This window comes from Ambystoma mexicanum, chromosome 11 (genome assembly GCF_040938575.1).
Source record: "Ambystoma mexicanum isolate Mex_15411 chromosome 11, UKY_AmexF1_1, whole genome shotgun sequence".
Classification (NCBI taxonomy): Eukaryota; Metazoa; Chordata; class Amphibia; order Caudata; family Ambystomatidae; genus Ambystoma; species Ambystoma mexicanum.
In genome coordinates this window covers 385,199,454-385,222,030 of record NC_090934.1, presented here as the reverse complement: position 1 = coordinate 385,222,030, position 22,577 = coordinate 385,199,454, and the positions used below count along the sequence as shown (strand labels likewise).

Sequence of the window (22,577 nt, the reverse complement as noted above, 5' to 3'; positions counted from 1 at the left end):
CACCGGTACGCCCCGCTGTGTTGCAACATTGTGCAGAACACGTGCTGCCACGATGATCCTGCACACTACTGGTGCTGCATATAGTAGCTCGCCACCAGAGTGGTCAAGCGAGTGGAAGCGTGACTTGAGCACTCCGAATGTGCGCTCCACTATGGCCGTGGTTGCAATATGGGCTGCGTTGCATTTTACCTGGGGTGGTGTGGCAGGGTTCCGTATTGGCGTCATCATGTAGGTGCTCAGTGGGTAGGCACTGTCCCCTGTGGATGTCAGATGTCTTGACAGTGGTGTGGTTTGGTCTGTGTGAGACATGCATACATTTGCAGGGCCATTTGTACTTACCAATAAGCCATGTGTTGCCATGCCTCCCAGCTTCCAGGGCCCGGTGTAGGGGTGACATTCTGAATATGAAACTATCATGGGTGGACCCTGGATAGCTAGCATATACAAAAATGATTCCCTTGGCATCACATACAACTTGTACGTTGACGGAATGCCAGTGCTTGTGATTCCGATAGATGTACTCAGTGGCACTAGGTGGACGTAGGGCCACATGGGTGCAATCGATGGCACCAAGCACTTTAGGAAGTGCGCCACCCCATAGAAGTCAAGGACCACAGCCTGCCTTTCTGCGGGTGTTCTGGGCATGTATATGTGCCTGCGGACTGAGGGGCCTGCAGTCATGATTGCCAGCACCTGATGTAGGCAGCGTGACCTGTGAAACGCCCCGACTATGGCAGTTGCCCGCTGAAACGAGACAGTGGCCAACAAATGCAGTACATTGAGCACCTTTTCCAAGGGGCTCAGTGCTTGGGAGCAGAGGGTGGGTGATATGAGGTCATCTTCCCACTCCCTGACCAGGTCTAGAATGATATGAGGTGGGAACCTATAACTGCCATGTCATCAGGCATCCCAAAAAGGCTGGTCTGGGTAAAAAAAATGTGGGCCCTGGCTATCCTCCTCCACCTGCGGTGTCCCTGCTGCGAGAAATGGCACGTTCATCGTAGCTGTATGCGCTCATTTGGATTTTGCGTGTCTATTTATGCATTGTATTGGTGCGTCGTGACGCTTGGCGGACATGTTTCTGGGTTTGCATGTCTTTTCACGCGTGCCGGTGAGCCCTTCTCGATTTCCACGTAACGCCCACATTTATGCTTGTTGTTCCCCATTCCACGTGTTCCGACCCTTTTTAGTTGAATGCGCAGGACCTTGCGCCCCTTCGCTTGGTGTCTCGCGCACGGCTTTGGTGATGTCTCAGTGACTTGTTGGGCCTGCACGGATTTATCGCAGGTCTACGGTGAGCCACGTGCATTGTGTTCCATGAATTGGCAAACCGGCGCTTGCGCTCTCTAGTCCCGCTTTTTCGGCGCTCATTTTTCCATGAATTGGCCACATTACCTCTTCCAATCAAAATGGCGCATCCCATGGGGCTATCTAGACATATATGTAGATTCCCAGAGATCTTTGTGTAACTTGCATACATGTATGTTAGAATTCAAGGACAGTCATCTTTGCACTTTTTTGTGACATTAACACATATTGCGCAGCATGCTCCTTTGGGAACATTAAAAAGATGCCAATGATTTATCTAACCACTTTAAGGTTTACAAGTTGGTGGAATTCATGATCATTGTGAACTGCAGCATAAAATATAATCCCCTTAGTGAGAATCAACAGCCAGCACTCAGACACCCACGTATAGAAATGTCAAATGGTCCAATCTGTTTCATCGCATGAGATTGTAATTGCTATGAACAAGTAAATTACCTTGGCAGAAGAAGACTTTTGCCACCCTGTGTGAAGCAGCACAGCCTGGGCAGTGATTTGCACAAAAGACCCAAAAAACTCAGACACTGTTGTATCGCATTGTGCTCTGCCCCCGATAACGTCCTCTACACTCCGTGCACAGGTTTGAGAGAGACACATCAGGTCAGTCACAGGAGTGCAAGTGCCACAACCCATCAATCAAAACAAAATTACTTAAGTTGCCAGACCAGCCCACAGGACACTCGTAGAGAGACTGATACCCATTTCACTGGCATCGGCAGCTGTTTGTCCTGGGCCAGGTTCCAACGCAGCAGCCGGTGGAGCTATAAACCGGCCACTGTAAATCGGTAGGATGAGAACCTCAACTCGGTAGGACTGTAGAAAAAGCAGTAGCCTACCGCCTAAATCCATAGGGTTGGCAAGTCTGTCATTAGATATGAACAATTAATAGAAATTAGCAGATTTTTTTGAGACTTCAGCCATCAAACGAGAAATGAAATGGCACTTTGTGAGAGATTTGGTGAAGCATAGCTTTAACAATTGCCTTATACATGTCGTTTAACTTAAAAACGTAGGCAAGCGTATGAAACAGTAATATGGAATTATAATACATTACAGAACAAATGCATGAGATACCCTTATACCATCTGTGAATGTAGCTCGATTTAATAGGTATGGCTTCATTAAACCATAAGCAGGTGTCATGCCGAGCAATCATCCAGGCTGAGGAAATATTAAGCTCTCTGCATGAAATTTTGAGAAAGTGATGGGTGGGAAACAATTTAGAACTAGGATAGGAAATCATACGTAAGAATTCTAAGATTTGAAAAGGGGAAATTAGACCCAGTTCTATTTTGCAATAAGATTTGAAAAGGGGTAATTAGATCCAGTTCTATTTTGCACTATCGTGGAGGAGCATCCAGAACATCCGTAGAGTGTAAGCAAACAATTAACTGACGCAACATAAAAGAGTTGTGATATATAATGTTAGTGCACCACTTCATTTAATTACTGGATTCTTTGGGAATTATGACATTGCTGAAATTTCTTCACCCAAGACTTAACTTATTTATGGTCACTGGTTTTCATCTCATTAGAAATGTTTGGATGAATGGTCATATTTTGCTTGGTGGAATTATGTCCTCTAAATCCAAAAGGTGGTGCATATTCATTAGATGTAAAAGTTAAATGGAATGTGTTTATACAATGAAGTACTACTGCCTAATTATCTATGAATTGTACCATCATTTTGCAATTCCCCGTCCTACTCCCTCATGTGTCTTGTTTGATTACATGTTGTGATGTGTATTGCTCCCTGCTTGATTTAATGATTCATTATACATTTATAGCATGCTTCAATAGTTGGCATGTATTCTAATCGATGTGAACTACTTTCCATTTACCTTTTTAACCTCAATACAATGCTTTCTGGGGCCTGGGCCCAAAATCCCTTCAGTTATCCCTCCGCAAATTAATCCCCTTTCGAGCTCTTTGCTCCTCTACCTCCAACTCCATCATGGTCAGTCGTTTTTCAATGAAACAAGCTCAGGTAAATCTTGGGCTTCGGCTGGGCTTCCCTCTGCAACAACCTCCCTGCCCTCTAAAACTTGAGAACCATCCCCGGTTCCGGAAGCACCTCAAAAGACTCGGACTCATTGTACACTATATATCTATTTTTCCATACGAACACATTAACACAAAATTAGAAAAAAAGGATGTGATTTACTCAAGTAGTTTTAGCTGGAATTTGAAAAGCATGACACTTATGCTGATACATGTCATTTGGTTAGCGAGACCACCCAGAGAAGCAATTGCACAAGTTGCATAAATTGTTTTTCTATCAACTACATCGTTTCCAATTTAAGATGCAATACAGCCAGATGTGGCAATCTCAATAATCGAGGGTGCGAAATGATGCCAAAAGTATTCTTTTTTTTTTTTTAAAGGAAGATCATTCAACATACACTACTGCATAACTACGTAAAAGAATGTTGAACGTGTTCCTGTAAACAGGTGCATACATAAGCAGTAAGTAATACACATGAATGGATAGGTGGAAGGGACCGTGTTCACCCTCCGCTTAACATCACTTCTCCGTCGTACTTTATCACTCCTCTGGCAGCACAATCCTCACCTGCACGAGCACCTTGACGTACATGAGCGGGTGGGAAAGCACAGTCAGGCCGGAGCCCAGTAACACTTGACTGTACGTATCCGCCATCTTGAATCTTAAGAATCACGTGACAGGGGTCAGAGTCTGAAGGAGAGTAAGCGTGCATGACCCACCCAAGTGACGTCATTACGTAAAACACGGACATCTTTCATTATACAGATCAAGTGACGAACGGGCAGAAGCGTGTTATTTTACGGCATAGCGTCATGACGTCTTCAGTGGCTATTTTTGATACTGGAATTTACGCCATTGCGCACAGCCGTCGTTACCTGGATACCGCGTCCTGCTGTCTGGAGCTGGTGAGGTGAGGTACAAGTTGTGTGCTGAGCTGAGTTACGGGGGCCTTTTTACTTGTAGCAGGGAAATATCCGACGGCATATGTTAACTGCAAACGTGCATTGATCTGTTGTAGTTTAAATGCAAAATGGAAGTTGACAATGGTAAATCGTTTTTTGGGATGCACACCCAATTTTAGTTGGTGCAGTTTTGTATTCCAGTAGAACATAATACACAATCAATATGCATGCAGAATGCAAATAATTCAGTGCAACATAGTCAAAGCACTTCGGTTAGGAGGCAGCTGTGTGGTGCCAACATTATAATGTTTTAAAAATGTTTTCTAATTCACATTCCAATGGGTGATTTCCCTATTTTTATCATTTAAAGTTGCATAACATGAGCCCCCACCTTGCACTTCAATAATCGATGATGTTTGCTGCCTCACACGGAAGGGTAAAACATGTCTGTGATTATGGCACCTTTTGGGGAGTTATGCCTTTGTACAGCAAATAGTGACAGAGCCACTAATTGTGAACATAGATGCTTCTTTTGTGAGTATATGCTTAATATCAGCATTACCTTTGTGCCTCCTTCTTTCACAAAAGCCTACTTAAAGGGAGAGTGTAAGTGGCTGCAGATTATCTCAGAGAAGGTTTATTTTCCGCTGCAAGGACTTAAGTTAACAAACATCGGTAGCCAGCGAGGAAGAGAAAAACCACTTCAAAAGTTTGAAGCTCAATTTGAGTCACAGGGCTTTCCCAGAACCCAATGTGTGGGGGTGGCCCTTTAAGTAGCAAAGGTCGATAGGCTTAGTATTGAACCTGCATACCAGTGACTTTATACAGATCTGCCGTGCACCTTCTCTCCCAGGCGTTCCAAGTTAAACTTTTTTTTTTTCTGTTAAATAATTTTCATTAATGTTATGTCATGTTATTTTGCATTTATATAGCGCCTTATATACCATTGGTATGGTCTGAAGGCGCTGGTAGGTTGAACGCCCTTGGGAACCGAAGTTCAGATCAGTAGAGAGAGTAGAGAGGGTCAAAGGTGCGTGTGAGCACCGGATATGTGTGCAGCTGGTGCGGTATTCGTGTAATAGCTGCTTCTTAGTGGTAGGTGTGGTGGTTGAGAGATCATGAGTATGTGTTCGTTCTGGCAGGATTTATCCAGACTGAATGTGGCTGTGTTAGGCCTGAGGAGAACGCCTGGCTGGGGGGTGTGTAACCATGGGGAGTATGCGGCAGATGTTGGTATGAGAACAGTTATACCGAATGGTGTCATAGTATCTCTGTGTTCTAGTTGAGTGGTGGTGTAAAGAAGAGAGTAAGCATGGTGATGTGATATGATGGGTTATATGCTCTTTCAAACGTTCCCTGCACTCCAAACCATTCCATGTAAGTCACGCAATTCTATGCGCTCCAATCCGTTCCATGCACTCCAGTCCACTCCATTCCATGCACCTCAGTCCGCTCGACGCACTCACGCACTCCAGTCTGCCCCACGCACTCCAGTCCGGCCCACGTACTCCAATCAGTTTCACGCGTTTGAATATGTTTCATGCATTCAAATCTGTTCTATTTACTCCGTTACGTGTATTCTAAGTTGTTTTATGCACTCCATCCACATATTTCACCCGTACCATCCACATACGGCACACGTTTCATCCATATATGCGATCGATTCTATTCACATATATCACTCGTTCCGACACCCGTTCCAGCTACATACTTCACCCGTTCCGTCTGCTCTACGCATTCAGCGGCTCTACGTTCTCATCTGTTCTACGCACTCATCCGCACTACATGCATTCCGCTCTACGCAACTCGTCCTCTCCAGGCACTCGTCCGCTCTAGGCACTCGTCCGCTTTATGCCCTCATCCGCTCTATACTCTCGTCCGCTCTATACACTCGCCCGGTCTGCACATTCATCTGCTCCAGCGATTTACACACTCTCCGCACTTCCGCTCTCATCCGCTATACACCCTCACCTGCTCTTCACACTCATCCGCTCTACACTCATCCGTTCTGCACATTCATCTGTTATACACACTCCTGCGTTCTACACACTTCTCTGTACTTACGCACTCATCTGCTCTACACGCTCGTCCGCTCTACACACTCATCCGATCTACACACTCATCTGCTCAACGCATTCTTCCACTCAGCGCATTCATCTGTTCCACACGCTTCATCCATTCGAACTATTTCATCCACGCCATTCACTTCGTTCAATCATCATGCATTACATCGATTTTATTAGTTTAAATCTCGTTACTGTTTTCGTACGATTTATTCTTATTATCCACTTCACTGCTTTGATCTACTTTACTCGTTCAATTCTGTTTGTCCTCTTAGTTTATGTTAGCGGTTATTAGCTGTCGATTTCTCGCATCAAGTAGTTTGTTGGATTGGTGTCATTGAGATGCTGTTAGTCTGTTTGGTTTAGTTTCGTACGGGTTGGTTTTAGGAGAAGAGCCAGGTTTTCAGTAGTTTGCGGAAAGACATTAGATCCTCAGTTAGGCGGATGATTATAATGATTAGAAGAACATTACAACAAATTGATAAACATACAATTATGATTGATGATTAATTTGTAACATGGAAGAATTATGAAATATAATAAATATTGAGTAGTACATGTAAAAGAAATGCAAATTAAGATATTTTGCAAAATTGATACTAATAACTATAAACAGTAACAAGCATCAGCGAAGCCATTAGCTTTGGCGTTAACGGTTTATTGCATTTTACCTTGAAAGGCAAGAATGCAATAAATGCTGGGCCATACATACCCAGCAATTCCAAAGATAAGTTAGTGTTTGTTTGCAGACACCCTCCACCCTGCAATTCTCCACCCCCACTGTTGGTGAGAATTCTCTTATCAGGCTAATTTCCCAAACCTAGTGAGTCCCCCAGCAGCTTTGCTGAATTTTTGGGGTTTGTTTTTTTCTCCTGCTAAGAGTGAGACTCTTTTCCTCCCACTCTTAGGCATGATTTGAGGTATGTCTTTGACTTTTTGTGTGCTTATGGGCTATGTTTTTTTTTTTTTTTTACTCCATAGGATATCATCTGTTTTTTGTGTATGTTACACAGCATCCTCGGTGCAGTAACACAGGGGTGTCATAGTGACCCCCAAACATAGACTCCATACTCTGGGACTGGCTTCTGTCTCCCAGGGCATGTAAAGTCACCATTGACTTTACTAGTCCAAAATTGTGAACAGAACCTGTACAAACCATCATATTGTGGAAGTACTGGAAGGGGTTAATTCGATTGCCCCTGGGTCTGTTTTCAAGGGGGCACTGTCCAGTCCCCCCATGTCGAGTTTCTGGCTGATGGCAGTGGTTACCATGCAAAATATTCCACCGGAATATTTCCTATGGGATTTTCCCACTGATTTTAAACGCACCACTTTTTGGTGCAATGTTAAAGATAATGCCGGTTTATTTATTTAATATTAAATCACTGGTTGGGTCTTTTTGCCAGAACTCTTTTCTAAAATGGCGTTTCGTGTCCGTCTCTGTAACTCCAACCAAGGTCGGGCCCTTTGTTCCACTTTTTGGCAGGCTTCTTCACAGAAGCCCTCCAACTGGTGCCACTCTGTCTGGGTTCCACAGGATGTGTGGGTGGGGGAAATAGCACCCTGGACTGCGTTGCATTAGCAACCCAAGTCGCACTCTGTTCTGATTGGGCCAGTGGTGAGCCGCCCGGCTCACCACTTAGCATGTTTGAGTGACAACTAGGCTGTTGAATGGGGGGTTTTCTGCCTAAAGGCAGGGCTTTTGGGACTGGAACTTCAGAAGTCGCCACAGGACCTAAGAATCCGAAGAGGGAAGAAGCTGAGCCATCTGCAACGACGACACCACCGGCAGAGCCCTGCTGCAACAACCTCACCACTTTCCCGACGACAAGAGAAGATCTTCTGCTGAAAGAGTCATCTTCCTCTGAGCTGGTGGGATCAACCAGTTCGCCATTTCGCCTCCTAGGATGTCGCTTGGTCGAATCGCCCGTGCCAAGCACCCCGGCGGCCGGATAGCCAAGCTGCACCACTGTGATCGCGAATACCAGGAACGCACCTTTTTACCGACGAACTCCGCAGCTGGTTTCTTCCCTGGGCAGTGCAACGACTCCAAATTTCCTCCTCGATGAGATCCTCTCTTCCCTGGTCGAAACCACGAACTGCACCCACTGCCAGGAACAACTGCCACCGCTGGAGCTTGCTCACTCTTTAAGGTACTGTGTTCTACCTGGCCTCCCTTTTCTTCGGTTTGCCCAAGGTGACCCTTAAATCCTTGGCTTTCCAACTGGTTTGGCTCCCAGACATTCTAACTTTGTCTTTTGAACCACCCCAACCTCTTTTGAACATTTCTACAAAGACTTGAATGCATTGTTAAACCATGTGATCTTGGGCACATTTCGCTTTGCTCCATTGAAAGTGGGCCTGGGCTATGAACTTTGGCTCGACAGTATACCCTGCCTTCAGTAACTTGATTTTGTCTCTTAAAAGTGTTGGGAACTGTTTTTTATTTTTATGGCCTGCCTTTTTCTCTCCCTTTAACCTAATTATTGGAGTGCCATCTAAGTTATGCGCTCACCTCTGTTTTGACAAAGTGGTGTTTTAACTTAGACTTGTCTAGTAATTGCTAAGGGAGGTGTAAATACCTTTCTGATTGTGTTGGAACTTGCTTTTGATTAATAGTGCTAGTGTATTTTCTAAAGTGTGTGTTAAATAAATAATTATATACTTTTGAAGCTCTGGTCAGTGTTTGCTTGTTCTACTGTGTTTTTGGCCTTATTGTGTATCCTCTGTATACTGCCTAACTCTTCTTGAGAGAAGTCTGACTGCTCAGCCACAGCTACCAGGTAAATCTGGGTGGTACAGACTGCTACCAATTGGGTTTACTGCTTACTCCTCTGGTCTTAATCTTCCTGCAGTGGTCCCCAAGGGAACTGCACAGGATTCTGCCTAACACCCACCCATACCCTTACTGCTATTTCTAAGGCTGCGCTTTTGCAATGCCCACGCACACTTCAGTTTACCCCTGCCACCTTACAATGACCGTGTTTTACCACCCAAATTACCTGCTCTGCATTTCTCCAATAGATTTTCATTTGTGCCTCTAGTACGGAAAGTCACCTGCAACAGTAACCCCCAGAGCACTGGTCATAAGTTTAAGGAAGGGCAAGTGGCCCCAGGCCATGAGTGTACCCGAACCACACATCATGAAAACCTGCTGTTACTGCCCTCCTCTAGTCTGCACTTGGCACACAAATCTCCCTGCCTCTATTCGCAAATAAACTGTTCATACATCAATATCTTACTAATATCTTTCTTTCTTTGGTTTGCTGTACAGACGCATATATATTCTTGCTGTATGATGCTCTGTCTCCACATGTCCCTTCAATCCAACTTTATCTAGTCTCTTACCATCAGGATGAAGCCCCATGGTAGGGATCCTTGAGGATAGGGAGGATAGCTCAGCGGCAAGGTGCTCGCCTTGGAAGCAAGACGACACAAAGCAACACAGGTTCGATTGCCAGGTCTGCGCTTAGGGTATTAAGCGCATTATAAATACGCAACTAAGACATATTCCTGTAACAGCGCCTCATGTCCGCGGGCTGCGTGAGCGCTTTAAAAATGCAAATAAATCAAATAAAAATTCTAATATGCAAATACAACTCTGAAGGGCATTGGTCTTCCTAAAGTTTAACCTGTGTTTCTTTAAATATGCATTGGCTTGCCTATTCAGCACATACTGTGATAAATTAATGAACCCAATCAGCCTTAAGCACAGGTGTTGCCCGAAAAAAAGGAAATTAATCGATCACCAGAAACTGGCCACCCAAATACTCAACCAGCGCAAGAGCACATGTATGTATTTGGCCGTGTTTACCCTCGTAGGTATCTGGGGCGACAAACTTTCCTTTTGGATCTACCTCGAGGCATTCAACATGTGCCGATTTCCGTGGCAAGAGCAGCCGAACTTCGTTTTTCGTTGTTGATTTACTTTAGCATGGCTACGAGCAAAGCATTATCCAATAAATAATATATATGTTTTTCTCACCCCCATCTGGGGCTGGGTTACTAGTACATTGGAGACTGTCTCACTGTCAAACTTCCCAGCATTCATAAACATTACTCCTGATGCCATACTTCAGACATTGAAGACCGGTATACCTGCAACTTCTATTGTTTTCGCCATTTAAAAACTTATGAATGCATAATGAGATTATCCCAGTAAAGCAACAAAGAAGCCGGGGCGTTGCAGGTATGTTTGGTCATCGTCCGCAATTTGTGCCCTCAGAAAACATTTGGACAAGACACAAATCCTAGCATCATCACTGCTGACATTTAAGGTGTTAACGGGTATATTTGCAACTTATATTGTGTTAATTTACTGAAAATATGGGAAACTATTTTCCTCCTTTCTCTTCTCCCTTTTGTTGTTCCCTCTTCATTCCCCTGTTCAGATTTTTTCTGCTCTTCTTGAGCACACAGTAATGATATGGCATTTATAACGCGCCTATACACAAGTGTTTCAAGGCACGACGAGGGGGGAACAGAGGGAAGATAAACAGCAATCCTACTAGGCCAGGTGTCATTCTGATCAACCAAGTGCATGGGAAGGGGGAAAGTGCAAGGGAGAGGGGGAAGGGAGAGTGCAGTACATGGAATAATAGACTAATAACAGAAGTACAGCCAGCTGGTGGCAAGTGCAAGGGTAAGTGCAGACATCCGGTGTCAAGTGCTGGTAGCGGGACTGTAGCGATACAGCGACAGTCCTGAGTGCGGGGGTTCCTAGGAAGGCATTGCTGGTGTGCGACTGGTGGTGGAGAAGACCTGGGCCCGAGATCAGAGGGTGGCTAGGTAACCAGTGCAATTTCAGTCAGTGGTTCAGCAGGGGAGAGGAGGAGAAAAAGCAGAGGCAAAGAGAAAGGTATTGATGTGCTTCCGGAACCGGAGATGGGTTCTCCTCAAGTTTAGTTGTGGCAGGGATGCTGTTCCAGAGGGCGGCCCCAGCCGAAGAGAGGGATCTACCACCAACTTCTTGCTTGGAGAAGTGGCTGACCCTGGGTGAGTTGGAGGTGGATGAGCGAAGAGCTTGAGAAGGAAGATATTTAGGTAGAGAGAGTTGAAGGTATTGAGGCCCCAGAAGGTCTTGTGGACAATGCAGAGGGTTTTGAACTTCATCCTCCCCGCCACTGGGAGCCAGTGCAGGGATTTCAGTCCTGGAGAGATACGATCCCTGGGCTTGAGGCCAAGGACAAGTCTCGCAGTCGTGTTCTGAATAGGTTGCAGAGTAGAAGCAGGCAGATTTAGAAAGAGGCTGTTGCAATAGTCCAGCCTAGAGAGAACCCATTGGGGCCCGCAGCTAGTGAGGGTTTGCAAAGAGTAATTGGATTTCCTTAGTCCCTGCTTCATCACAGAACAAGACTTCATGGAAGCATCTAAGCGGCATGCCCCTACAGCCAGAGTTCCAAGGTTGTTCTAAGCCATGCCATAATTAGCTGATCCAGTGCTGTTGATAATGATTGTAGGAATTGGTGCTGCATTTTAAATGGGTTAAGGCTACAATGCCATGGAACGCAAAGCTAAAAGGAGCTAAATCTACTACAAGTGCAATGCATGCGAATGCATGAGCGTTTGTTTGTTTACTTATTTATATGGCGCTCCAAACCCAAAGGTATCTGGGCGCAAGTTTACATGTTAAATTAGTTACAATTGGAGTACAATGTTAATGGGTTACATTACACTTGAAATTGGCCTAAGGCTTAGCATGTTGTGATTGGAATCAGCTCAATGTTACAAGTTATGGCTGCACTGCTGTGCTGCCAGGTGAAAGGCCTCACAGCAGTATACATCCACGCTGCACTGCTAAAATGGCTCCCAGCAGCAGGATTCCCCTGCAATTAGGGTGCTTAGATGACACAATTTTAAACCAGACATCACGTTTCCTTGTCTAGGATTTCATTTAGCAAATGATTCAGTTATGATGTTCCAAATATTTCATGTAAATTGAAGCAAAACTGCACTTTCAAGCATACACTAACTTTTGAAACAAAGCCCAGGAAATGAGTGTGTCTAGGCATGTATCCCTACTGCGTGCAGGAGCTATGGCTTCACAAAATCATGCATCTTTAGTGCCTGCTGCACCACACCAGAAAAAACGTAATTGCAACAAGTCCTTCATACACCATGAAGACTGGACCCTGTAGAATAGACCCCCATCCCACCTACCCACAGTCCAACATTTTGAAAAAGGGTTAAAGTGCATATTTTAATCCAGGACGAGGAAGGGTTTGTTTTTTCCTCCATTAAGCAAAGTCACATTTTGTCTGGAGAAAGTTAAAGGTTATAAAATATCTACATATTCACCTATAAAATCACGAGTCAACTGTGGAAACTGCGCGAGGGGCTCTCCCTTGTTGTCCATTTTTCAAACCTGGTCCCACGTACACCGGTTCCTGAGATTCCACTTGTCCCGGCCACTGATTTAATAACCTAGACTAGCGTATGAGCTGCTATGGAGAAATAATTTAAAGTGTATAAAGAAGCCTGTCCTCTGAAGGGGGAGGGAGGCGGTAGACTGAGGTGGTAGGGGTGCAAGAAAGAGGAATGCATGGAACTGGCATGTACGATTCCGCTCGTGCACTTATTTTTGAGCATTTTTAATATCGGAATAATGTTTTGATACTATCCTTCACTAAAGCAAGTTTTTGATGCAACGTCAATTTTCCTTTACTGCTTCAGCCTACCTCCGGCTGTGAGGTATCTGTGCACCTGCTTAGAGATCTAGTTTTACAATCAAATGGCTGCTGGATCAGCAATTCAGTGACTGGCTAGTAACAGCCTCATAGGAGCTCCCATCATGTGACTAACGTGTGCAGGCTTGACCTGACTGAGTGCTCTTCTACTCAGTTAACTGTTACTGCAAAACAGGTTTCCGTAAAATTGGGAAATCTGCTGCTCACATTGAACAGTCAACTATAAGGAGGTCAGCCAGGCTTTCTCAAGATTGATCTCAGCTGAGGGGCATCAGTCGGTTCACACCTTAACATCTTTCAATGCCCTCTGCACAGATTAGCCCCGCCATCCCAGTGTGGTGTGTAACGTAACCAGATGACAGTTGGATTCCATCAACCACCCTCACTTGCTCGACTGAGGACTTCTTTCACCAGGGGATATGTAAACTCATTGCGTACACCAGTCACAAAAATGGGGCCCTGTTTTTTTATCATGTACTTTGCACCCACCACCCTCCTTCACCACCTTTTTCCCGTAGACTTGGATTTGGGGTTGTCAATTTTTGACGGGCCTCTAAATTCAAGAAAACTACATCACCTCTCCATGCTATGCTTGTTTAACCTGAACTCAATTTGAAGTTCAAAATTGTTTACAGCTTCATAGGAAGTTGGTCTATTTACGACCCCAGCCAAGCTAACCTTGAGTTCCTCCTGAAAGCCCTGGTGAAACAGTGATGCTTCTTCTCCTCTGACCACTCTCTTTCCAACACCAAGGAATTGAACTGAGCAAATATGCGCTACCAAGTTCTTGTTCCCTTATGTCAATTGTAACTCTATCAACTGCCAGTGAAACGGTCCTACGATCACACATTCAGATCCTAAAGAACCAAACTATTCTGTCTGACCGAATACATTGATGACCATTGTGCCGCATCCCCAGAAAGATAGAAAAGTGTGCATGTCACATTTAACTCAGAAGTTGGGCATAGCCTCTACTTTACACTAAAAATGAAGGCTGAATCTAGCTAAATATATCAGAAGTGTTCACACTTCCCAACTAAACCTCTCTGGTGGAGTCAAATGAATCACTAAGGAGAACAACAAACCTTGCAACATAAGTATTTCCTCTCAAAACTCTCCCCTTTCTCCTGTTTGGCAGATTTTGGAAAACCTGCTGCCATCCTAAGTCTGAGAGAGGCTTCTATTGTTTACTGAATTAATTTGTCCACTAACTACATGTATGAACTAAGAAAAAGGTAACTCCTTACCTAAAGCAGAATCCTTCTAAATTGTCTTGCATCTAAACTAAGTAACCCCCGTGGCTAAACACTTGCAGCATCTATTTACATAACTATTAAGTAAAAGATTATGAGGGTTCCACATCCAGTTTGTTGACTGCACTGAAGGATGTAGACTAACTCCTCTGCCAAGAAGGCCCACTTTCAGCTGCACCTCCTCAGAGGCATTCTCCCTTTACTCGCCTTCTCCCAGAAACTCAATGTCTCCAGAGCACTGGTCCTCTCTAGGCAGGACTACTGCAACAGCCTCCTCCATCTGCCTTTATCCTCCCTTCGCCCCCTTCAACTTATCCAGAATAGGACTGCGAGACTTATCTTTGGCCTCAAGCCCTGTGACCGCAACTCTCCAGCCCTAAAATCTCTCCACTGGCTGCAAAGATCACATTCAAGACCCTCTGCATCATCCACATGGCTTTTTGGGGCATGGGACATCCCTACATCCAACTCTCTCTCCCTAAATACCTCAGTGCTGGAGGCCTTCTGTCTTCAATTTCCAACTCTCTGCAGATCAGATGTTTTTCCAAGCACAGAGTGAGCGATAGATCCCTCTCTTCGGCAGGAGCCTCCCTCTGGAATGGCCCCTCTGCCCCTCTCCGGCTTTAGCCAGATCGCCTTAAGTTCCGAAAGCTTCTCAATACCCTCCTTTTCACTGCTTCCTTCCCTCTCGCCCTCCCCTGCTAAAGCCCCACTCTGCCACATTGACTGGCTGCCAGGTCCCTTCGGAGTCCTTCAGGGCACCAGGACCTCCTCACCCAGTCTACCCCAGCACCCCCGGTCTCCCTGACCACCCCCCACCCCCAACCTTCACTTGCACTTCTGGGGCCCCTTCCCCTGACTAGCCTGGCGGGGTGTGCATCTCTACTGAGCCTGGTCCACCCCTGTCCTTGCACATAGCATGTGGTCCTCACTCCCTGCATCCCCTGGCACTTGCCTACCTGGGCTACCTTAGCACTTGCCTAGCCCCAGGGGCCCTCATCCCCCCCATCCCCTTGTATACCTCTACTCTGCCCGCACTCCTCTCCCACCTCAGCGTTATCCCCTCTGCCACAACCGGCCCTCCCCCTTGCACTTTTTGTTACTGTAATTGCCCGACCCGAATGACACAAGGCCTAGTAGGACCGTTATTGTTTTCTTCCCTGTACCCCTCCCCACCCCCACACACTTTCTTTTGGTTTTGTGGCGCCTTGAAGCACCATTTGCTGTATAGGCACTTTATAAATAACAGATAAATATATAAACCCTGCCTTGCTCTTTCTCATGTGACATCTGGGAACAGACAATCCTGAATTCTTAAAATGTTCCCACTAACTCTTGAATAATTTTCTAAGCCTGAGCAGTTGTGAGTTGCTCCTATAAACACTTCCCTTTCCAGTAGTGGGTATTAGAATCTCTTTGAGTAGTGGTTTCTTTGAGCAGTGGTCTCTTTGAGCAGAGTAGTGGCCCAGAAAAATCAAAGTTCCACGGCGGCAGTGCAGGGAACTAGTGTATCACTATTGTCACTGCAGAATATACTGTCTCGCTCTGCTCCCCAAGCAAAAGTAGGGTGTTAGGCAGACACCTGTGCAGTTCCCTCTGGGACTACTGCAAAAGATTTAAGACTACAGGTGTTTGGCAGTAAACCCACTTGGTAGCAGTCTGTACCACACAGATTCACTTGGTAGCTGTGGCTGAGCAGTCCGACTTCCCTCAAGAAGAGTTAGGCAGTATACAGAGTATTCACAATAGGTCAAAAGAACACAGTAGAACAAGCAAACACTGACCAGAGCTTGGTGTAAAAGAGCTATAATTATTTATTTAAAACCACATCTAATAAAACACACAGGCACTAATATTAAGCAGTTCAAAAACACGGTCACTAAAAGATATACACTCCCTTAAAAGAATATTAGACAAGTCTTAAGTAAAGCCCCACTTGTTTTCAGACAGCGGTGAGCGCTTAACGCAGATGGCACGCCAATAATTCATTTTAAAAGGGAGAGAAAGCAGAGTTTAAATTGAAACAGATCCCAACACTTTCGCAAGAACACAGCAGGAGAGAAAGGCAGAGTCAAACCTTGAAGTTAGAGTTCAGAAGGCCGGATCCACTTTAAGAGGATCAAACCGAAATGTGTCCAAGGTCACACGGTTGAAAAGTGCACAAAAGTCTCAAAGGTTCAGAAAGAGTTGGACCGAAAGAAAGGGACCAGTTAGATGGTCAAGGCAGCCTGCCCAGTCCAGAAGGTTAAGGGATTATTATTACCTTGTAGCAATCTTTAGAAAGGGAGGCCTGGCGGACAGGGTACCTTAAAGTGGTGAGAATACTCCAGCGGGGGCAGTTGTTCCTGGCAGCGGATGCAAGTCGGTGCTTCGTCCGGGGGAAGAGAGGATCTCGTCGGGGAGGAAAACAGGAGTCAGTTGCACTGCCAGGGAAGAAACCAGCCACGGAGTTCTCAGTTAAAAGGAGCGGTCCTTCAGTTCGCGGTCCAGCGGTAAGTGGCTATCCGGTTGCCAGGGTGCTTGGCACGGGCAATTCGACCACAGGACGTCCTGTGATGCGAGAAAAAGAAGGTAAACTGGTTGTGCCCACCAGTCAGGGGAACAAGACTCTCCAGCAGGGAGATCTTCTCTGTCATCGGGAAGCGGTGAGTCGGTTCCGCAGGGCTCCACTGATGGTGTCGTCGTAGCAGGTCGGCTCGGCTTCTCCCTCATCGGATTCTCAGGTCCTGTGGCGACTTCTGAAGTTCCAGTCCCCAAAGCCCTGCTTTTATGCAGCACACCCCCATTCACTCAGCCTAGCTGTCAATTAAACATGCACCACTTGGGCCAATCACACGAAAGTGCGACTTGAGTTACCAAGGTAACTCAGTCCAGGGTGCCTAAACCCCCTCCCACACCCCCTGTGGTACCCAGACAGAGTAGCACCACTTTTGGAGGCTTCTGTGGAGAAGCCCGCCAAAAGTGGAACAAAGGGCTCAACTTGGGTTGGAGTCACAGAAGAGAACACAAACGCCGTTTTAAAATCGATTCCTGGCAAAAAATACCAACCAGTGAATTAATATGAAATAAATAAACCGGCGGTATGTTCGAGGCTATGAGAATTAAATAATTAAAGTTGGTAGCCTCGAACAATGGGAAAATCCCATAGGGATATATTCGCGTTCGAATATAAAAAGTAGTATCCACTGCCACCAGCCAAAACTCGATCAGGGGGGACGGAGACGTGCTTCCTCGACTAACGGACCCCGGGGCAATCGAATTGCCCCGACCAGTACGTCCACAATATGATGGTTTGTACGGGTTTCTGTTCATAATTTGGGACTAGTAAAGCCAATGACTTTACATGCCCTGGGAGACAGTAGTCCGTCCCAGGGTATGGAGTCTATGGTGGGGTGTCACTATGACACCCCTGTGTCAGTGCACGGAGGGTGCTGTGTAACACACATAGTAAAAACACATGAGACCCTATGGCGTAAAGGACCCCATAGCCCATAAAACACATTAACAGTCAAAGGAACACCATAAATCATGTCCAAGAGTGGGAGAAAAAGTCTCACTCTTGGCAGGAGAAAAAACAAACTCCAGAAATCCAGCAAAGCTGCTGGGGGACTCACTAGGTTAGGAAATTCAGCCTAAACAGAGAATTCTCCCTAACATAGGGTTCAGTGAAGCAATAAACGGGGAGCTATCCCACATGCTTAAAGTGAACATTAAAAGGCATTCGGGCCAATGCGCCCAACATTTCAAGGATTGACCATTGGTTAGCTTTGATGAATTCAGTGGAGTCATCACTGATTTCCTCTGCTGGCCTCCTCCCGTGTGGCCAAGAGACGGCAGCCGCTGCCTGATCTGGATCCTGGGGGCGGCTTTATAAGGAAGAATCATATGGGAGAAGATGGCTCCCTGGGGAGGTGGTGACCCCATTGGATGAGATGAGATATTCCACTATTTCCCTTGAGAAGGATTCTGGAATGCCCAATTCCTCAATGGCTTGTTGTCATTGAACCGCTCTATTCGAATGAATTGTGTACTCCCAAGTATTCCTCATCTTTCATATACAATATCCAGCTTCAGCTGCTTTAGGTTTTTTTTTTTCGGCAGAGGGCGCTGTGCATGGATGGCATCGACTCGATGTCCTCTAGGGCCTCCGTCTTGAGGATGATGTCATCGAAGGCATATATAGCACTCACAGCTCCCGTTGGCTTCGGTTCCGTTTTTCTGCGATAGCTTTGCTTCAAGAAATACAGCGCGCGTCTTTATTTTCATGACAACGACTTTGTTATTTCGAAAGAGAATCGAGAAAATGTCTTCTTAGCTGACACTGACAACCCCGAAGACCGGGTTCAAAAAGTGTTGTGATTGTGGGTCAAAAATGTAATTGACTGATCCACATAGCATATGTTTGTGGTGCCTCTGGGTAGACCATAACACCTTGGACTGCTCCAAGTGCCATTCGATGACCGGAAAGGCCTTGAAGCAACAAAAGGGGAAATTGAAGGTAGGTTGAATCGCTAAATCTCCTACCCCAGCCAAAAGACTTGCGACCAACAAGTCGAGAGGCGACTCTTCGGAGGAAGGTTAAGCGGTTGAGATCGAGGAGTGGCTTTCACCACTCATCCTTGAAGATGTCCAAGAGAAGGCACCATAGGTCGCCTTCTTCGACTTCGTCGGACGCTTCCCCTGAGAGGGTATCTTGACCAACCAAAAATCCAGAGGCCGTAGTGGGAGGCCTTGAGAGCAGAGATGCTCAAAATATTTGAAAAACAGAAGGCTCCAAGCCATGCTCCTACCGCGCCTTAGAAAGAAGCCAGGAAGGAAAGGGCTCGACCTAAATCCCACACCCCTTGGAGCACGGGACGAAGGCCAGATCCACATCGGGAGCCGTCGAGACCTCGATCCGATGACGTAACATCGAAGGATCAGTTGAGCCGAAAGCATAAGTCGAGGTCATCGACTCCTTTGACGTCGGCGGCGCCTTCAACGCCAGCCAAATCCTCAATGTCGACTTTGATGCCGAAGGCATCAATGCCAGCCGCGCCATCATTGCCAGCTGCACCATTGACGCAGAGCGCCCCACTGAAGCCTATGGCACCAATGAAAAAAAGTTTTGACTACTCCAGCGTCGAATCCATTGTTTGTAAAACCCCTCATACCTGAGAAGACCTATGTATTTTAAGTCTCTTGCTTCTATATATGAGGAGTATGAACAACCAGATGACAAGGCTCCATTTGGCCTCAATAAGGCTGGGGAGCATGCTGATGCATCCTACAGACAACTCATGTCCAAGATAGTGGACTACATGGGGTGGAGTGGGCCTCCATTGCCATTCAAACAGAATGATTTAACAGACATCCTCCGTCAGATCCTATATTACTGTTTCATATTGCCTTGCAAAAAAGAGTAGCGATGAATTGTGAAACACTGGACACCAATCCGGCTGTAAATAAAAACTTAACCAAGAAGTACAGCCCTTCCAGTAGTGGCCCCCACTATCTGTCGAAACACCCCACTTCAGAGTCTTGTGGTGCAGGCAGCTACTGCAACATCTAAGCAAGCAGCTTACCCTACCATCCCTCCAGATAGGGACGACAAAAGAGTAGATGGGTGGGCAATTTAGGTATTTTCTGCAGGGAGTATGGCACTCAAATCTGCCAACTCCCTATGTTTCCTTGCACAATGTGCATTCACTCTATGGGATTCCATTTCCATGGCAGCAGAGCACATTCCCGAAGGAGATGAAAGAGACTGGTTCTTACCCTTCATTAGAGACGGCAAAGAAGCCATGTGTGACTCTCTTCAGTCAGGTCTGGATTCTGCTGACCGCATCAGCAGAGCCATCGCTACTAGCACCGTTATGCGCAGGTTTGCATGGTTGCGGAAGTTGGGTTTCGCACCGGATGTGCAATCCAGACTCCTCAACATGCCCTTTGACGGGTCTCACCTTTTTAGCAACCAGGCTGACGAGAGTTTTGAGAAGTTGAAAACCTTGAAGGCGGCAACCAAATCTTTGGGTGCCGCTATTGGGCAACCTCAGCCTTTACAACCCAGTGGACAACCTTATAGGGGTAGTTCTTTTCGTTACTACTCCTCAGTTGGAAGGGCGAGAGGAATGGCTGGTCAAAGGGGCAAAAGAAGATTTCCTTGTGATGGACGAGGAAGAGGTGCAAAGCCAGCTCAAGTAGGGACATCTTTACCATCTGCCACTGCATTAGCCACCTCAAAACCTCTCTGAGGTCTTATGTCACAGTTCACCAGTGGGAGGCAGACTGTCTCAGCATCTACAAGAATGGCTAGACATTACTTCGGATGCTTGGGCTTTGGAAACTGTAGCCCACAGTTACTGCCTTCCTTTTATACAGAGAACTCAGAACAATCCACCGGGGAACCACTCTTTGAGGATTCCATATCCGCTCCTTGTGCAGGATATTTTAACCCTGCTAGAGAAAAGCGCTATAGAACCGGTGCCTGTAGCGGAGCGAAACAAGGGTTGGTATTCCTCTTATTTCCTAATGCCCAAAAAGGATGGAGGACTGATACTCCTCTTGGACTTGAGATAAGCGAACAAGTTCCTCACGAAGGACAAGTTCAAGATGGTCACACTTTCTCAGATCCTTCAGGCCCTCCAACTCCAGGATTGGATGGTGTCATTGGACCTTCAGGGTGCTTATTTTCATGTGCCAATCCATCTCAAGCACAGAAAATGCCTGAGATTCGCAGTTGGCGGTTCTCGCTATCAATTTCGAGTTCTGCCATTCGGTCTGATCGCTGCCCGAGGGTTTTCACCAAACTGATAGCGGTAGTGGCAGCAAGTCTCAGGAGAGGGGGGATTGACGTCCACCCCTACTTGGACGATTGGCTGATCAGGGCGCATTATCCTGAACAAGTCCTGGATCATCTCATCGTCACCTGCCACTCCCTTTACAGACTGGGCTTCTCCCTCAATTACAAGAAGTCCCATATGACACCTTCTCAGAAACTCCAATACATTGGAGCTGTTATGGATACATCCTTAGGAAAGAGCTCGCCACCCGAGGTGAGGGCTCAAGACATTTTACAGATGTTCACCAAATTTCAAAGTGCCAAGTGTCGCCCGACCTTTGATTTATTTCGGTTGCTCGGCCTTATGGCATCCTGCATTTTTCTGGTGCCAGAGTCCCACCTGAGAATGAGATCCCTTCAGTGGGCTCTCAGAACTCAATGGTCCCAGTTCTCAGGAAAGATGTCGGACCTCCTTCAGCTTCCAAGCACGTTCGCACAGGATCTTCTGAACATTCTTAAGGGAGAGGCTTTGAGGCAACCATGGCCGGCAATAACAGTAGTGACAGATGTAAAGATTGGAGGGGGGTTGTCTGTACTTCTGCTCTCTATATGGCAGAGGAGAGGCACAGAGGACCCCAGCCAAGATTCTCTATAGGGTAACGTAGGTAGAGAAATCAAGGCCTAGCTTCTCAGGAGGTGATGCAGGCTGGTTCTTAAGTACAGTGTAGTCCCCAAGCCCCCACAAAGGAATGTCCACACACTGTATTAGTTAAAACACACTCTTTATATAATTAATATTCAAGGTTATGTACAGTATCAAAATAACTCACTTTGTGCTCAGAAAATCTACAATGGTAAATATATACAGTTCTAAAGTGGTACCACGATTATTATCAGATCTCATTAAAGTGCATCAACTTTACTCTGGTCAAATGTCACACAGATCACTTAATAAAGGAAACCAACAAGAAAAATAGGAGGAAAGCAGTTGGTTAGAACAATGGGCAGAATACTGACCTCTACCGTTAGACACAGTTCTGTGTGGATATTCTCCCCCCCCCCCCACCACCTGGGCAACATGTAAAGTAAAGATATACCACAAGCCCAGTCCATATATTGTTCTATAAGAGTCTTATTCCTTCTAAAATAGTTCTACAAGGCCAATGTACCTGGAATAGCAGAGTTCGACGTCGGGTCGTTGACGGATCCTTCTTGAGCGGCTCCCTTTAAGGCAGGAGCCACGGATTGTTGAGATCCCATGAGGAAAAGGGTTGAACGATGACGGGGAGGTGGCAGCTTCGTTCCTGCGGGGCTCGTTGACGACAGAGCGTTGGCGTCCTGCAAGGAAGAGGCGTGCGGGGCACCTCAGTGACGATAGTCCAGGACCGCAAAGAGTTTGAAGAACTATGGCCCAGCCAGGGCGTTAAGTCGTCAGGATCTCTGTGGTCTTTAGGTGGCGGGAAACCCACCGGGGGATGCGCGTCGGCGGCTTCGACTTTTTCCAGCGAGACAAAGCGGTCGACGGTGCAGACAAGAGCGTCCTTGGATCAAATGTTACTTAGGCAAAGGGAGTACAGCGGCT

The 22,577-nt window shown here is 46.2% G+C and overlaps 2 protein-coding genes across 2 annotated transcripts in view; one reads left to right on the top strand and one right to left on the bottom strand.

Moving 5' to 3' along the window:
- Positions 1-4,043, bottom strand: part of MTCH2 (mitochondrial carrier 2) — a 411,299-nt gene extending 407,256 nt beyond the window's left edge. The window contains exon 1 of the mRNA XM_069623091.1: positions 3,899-4,043. Coding sequence (XP_069479192.1) covers positions 3,899-3,985 — 87 coding nt within the window. The 5' untranslated portion in view covers positions 3,986-4,043. The remainder of the gene's footprint in view (positions 1-3,898) is intronic.
- Positions 4,044-4,166: 123 nt separating this feature from the next.
- The window catches only part of AGBL2 (AGBL carboxypeptidase 2), a 2,805,139-nt gene continuing 2,786,728 nt past the window's right edge, over positions 4,167-22,577 (top strand). Inside the window, exon 1 of the mRNA XM_069623090.1 lies at positions 4,167-4,241. The gene's annotated coding sequence lies outside the window, so the exon portion shown is untranslated. The remainder of the gene's footprint in view (positions 4,242-22,577) is intronic.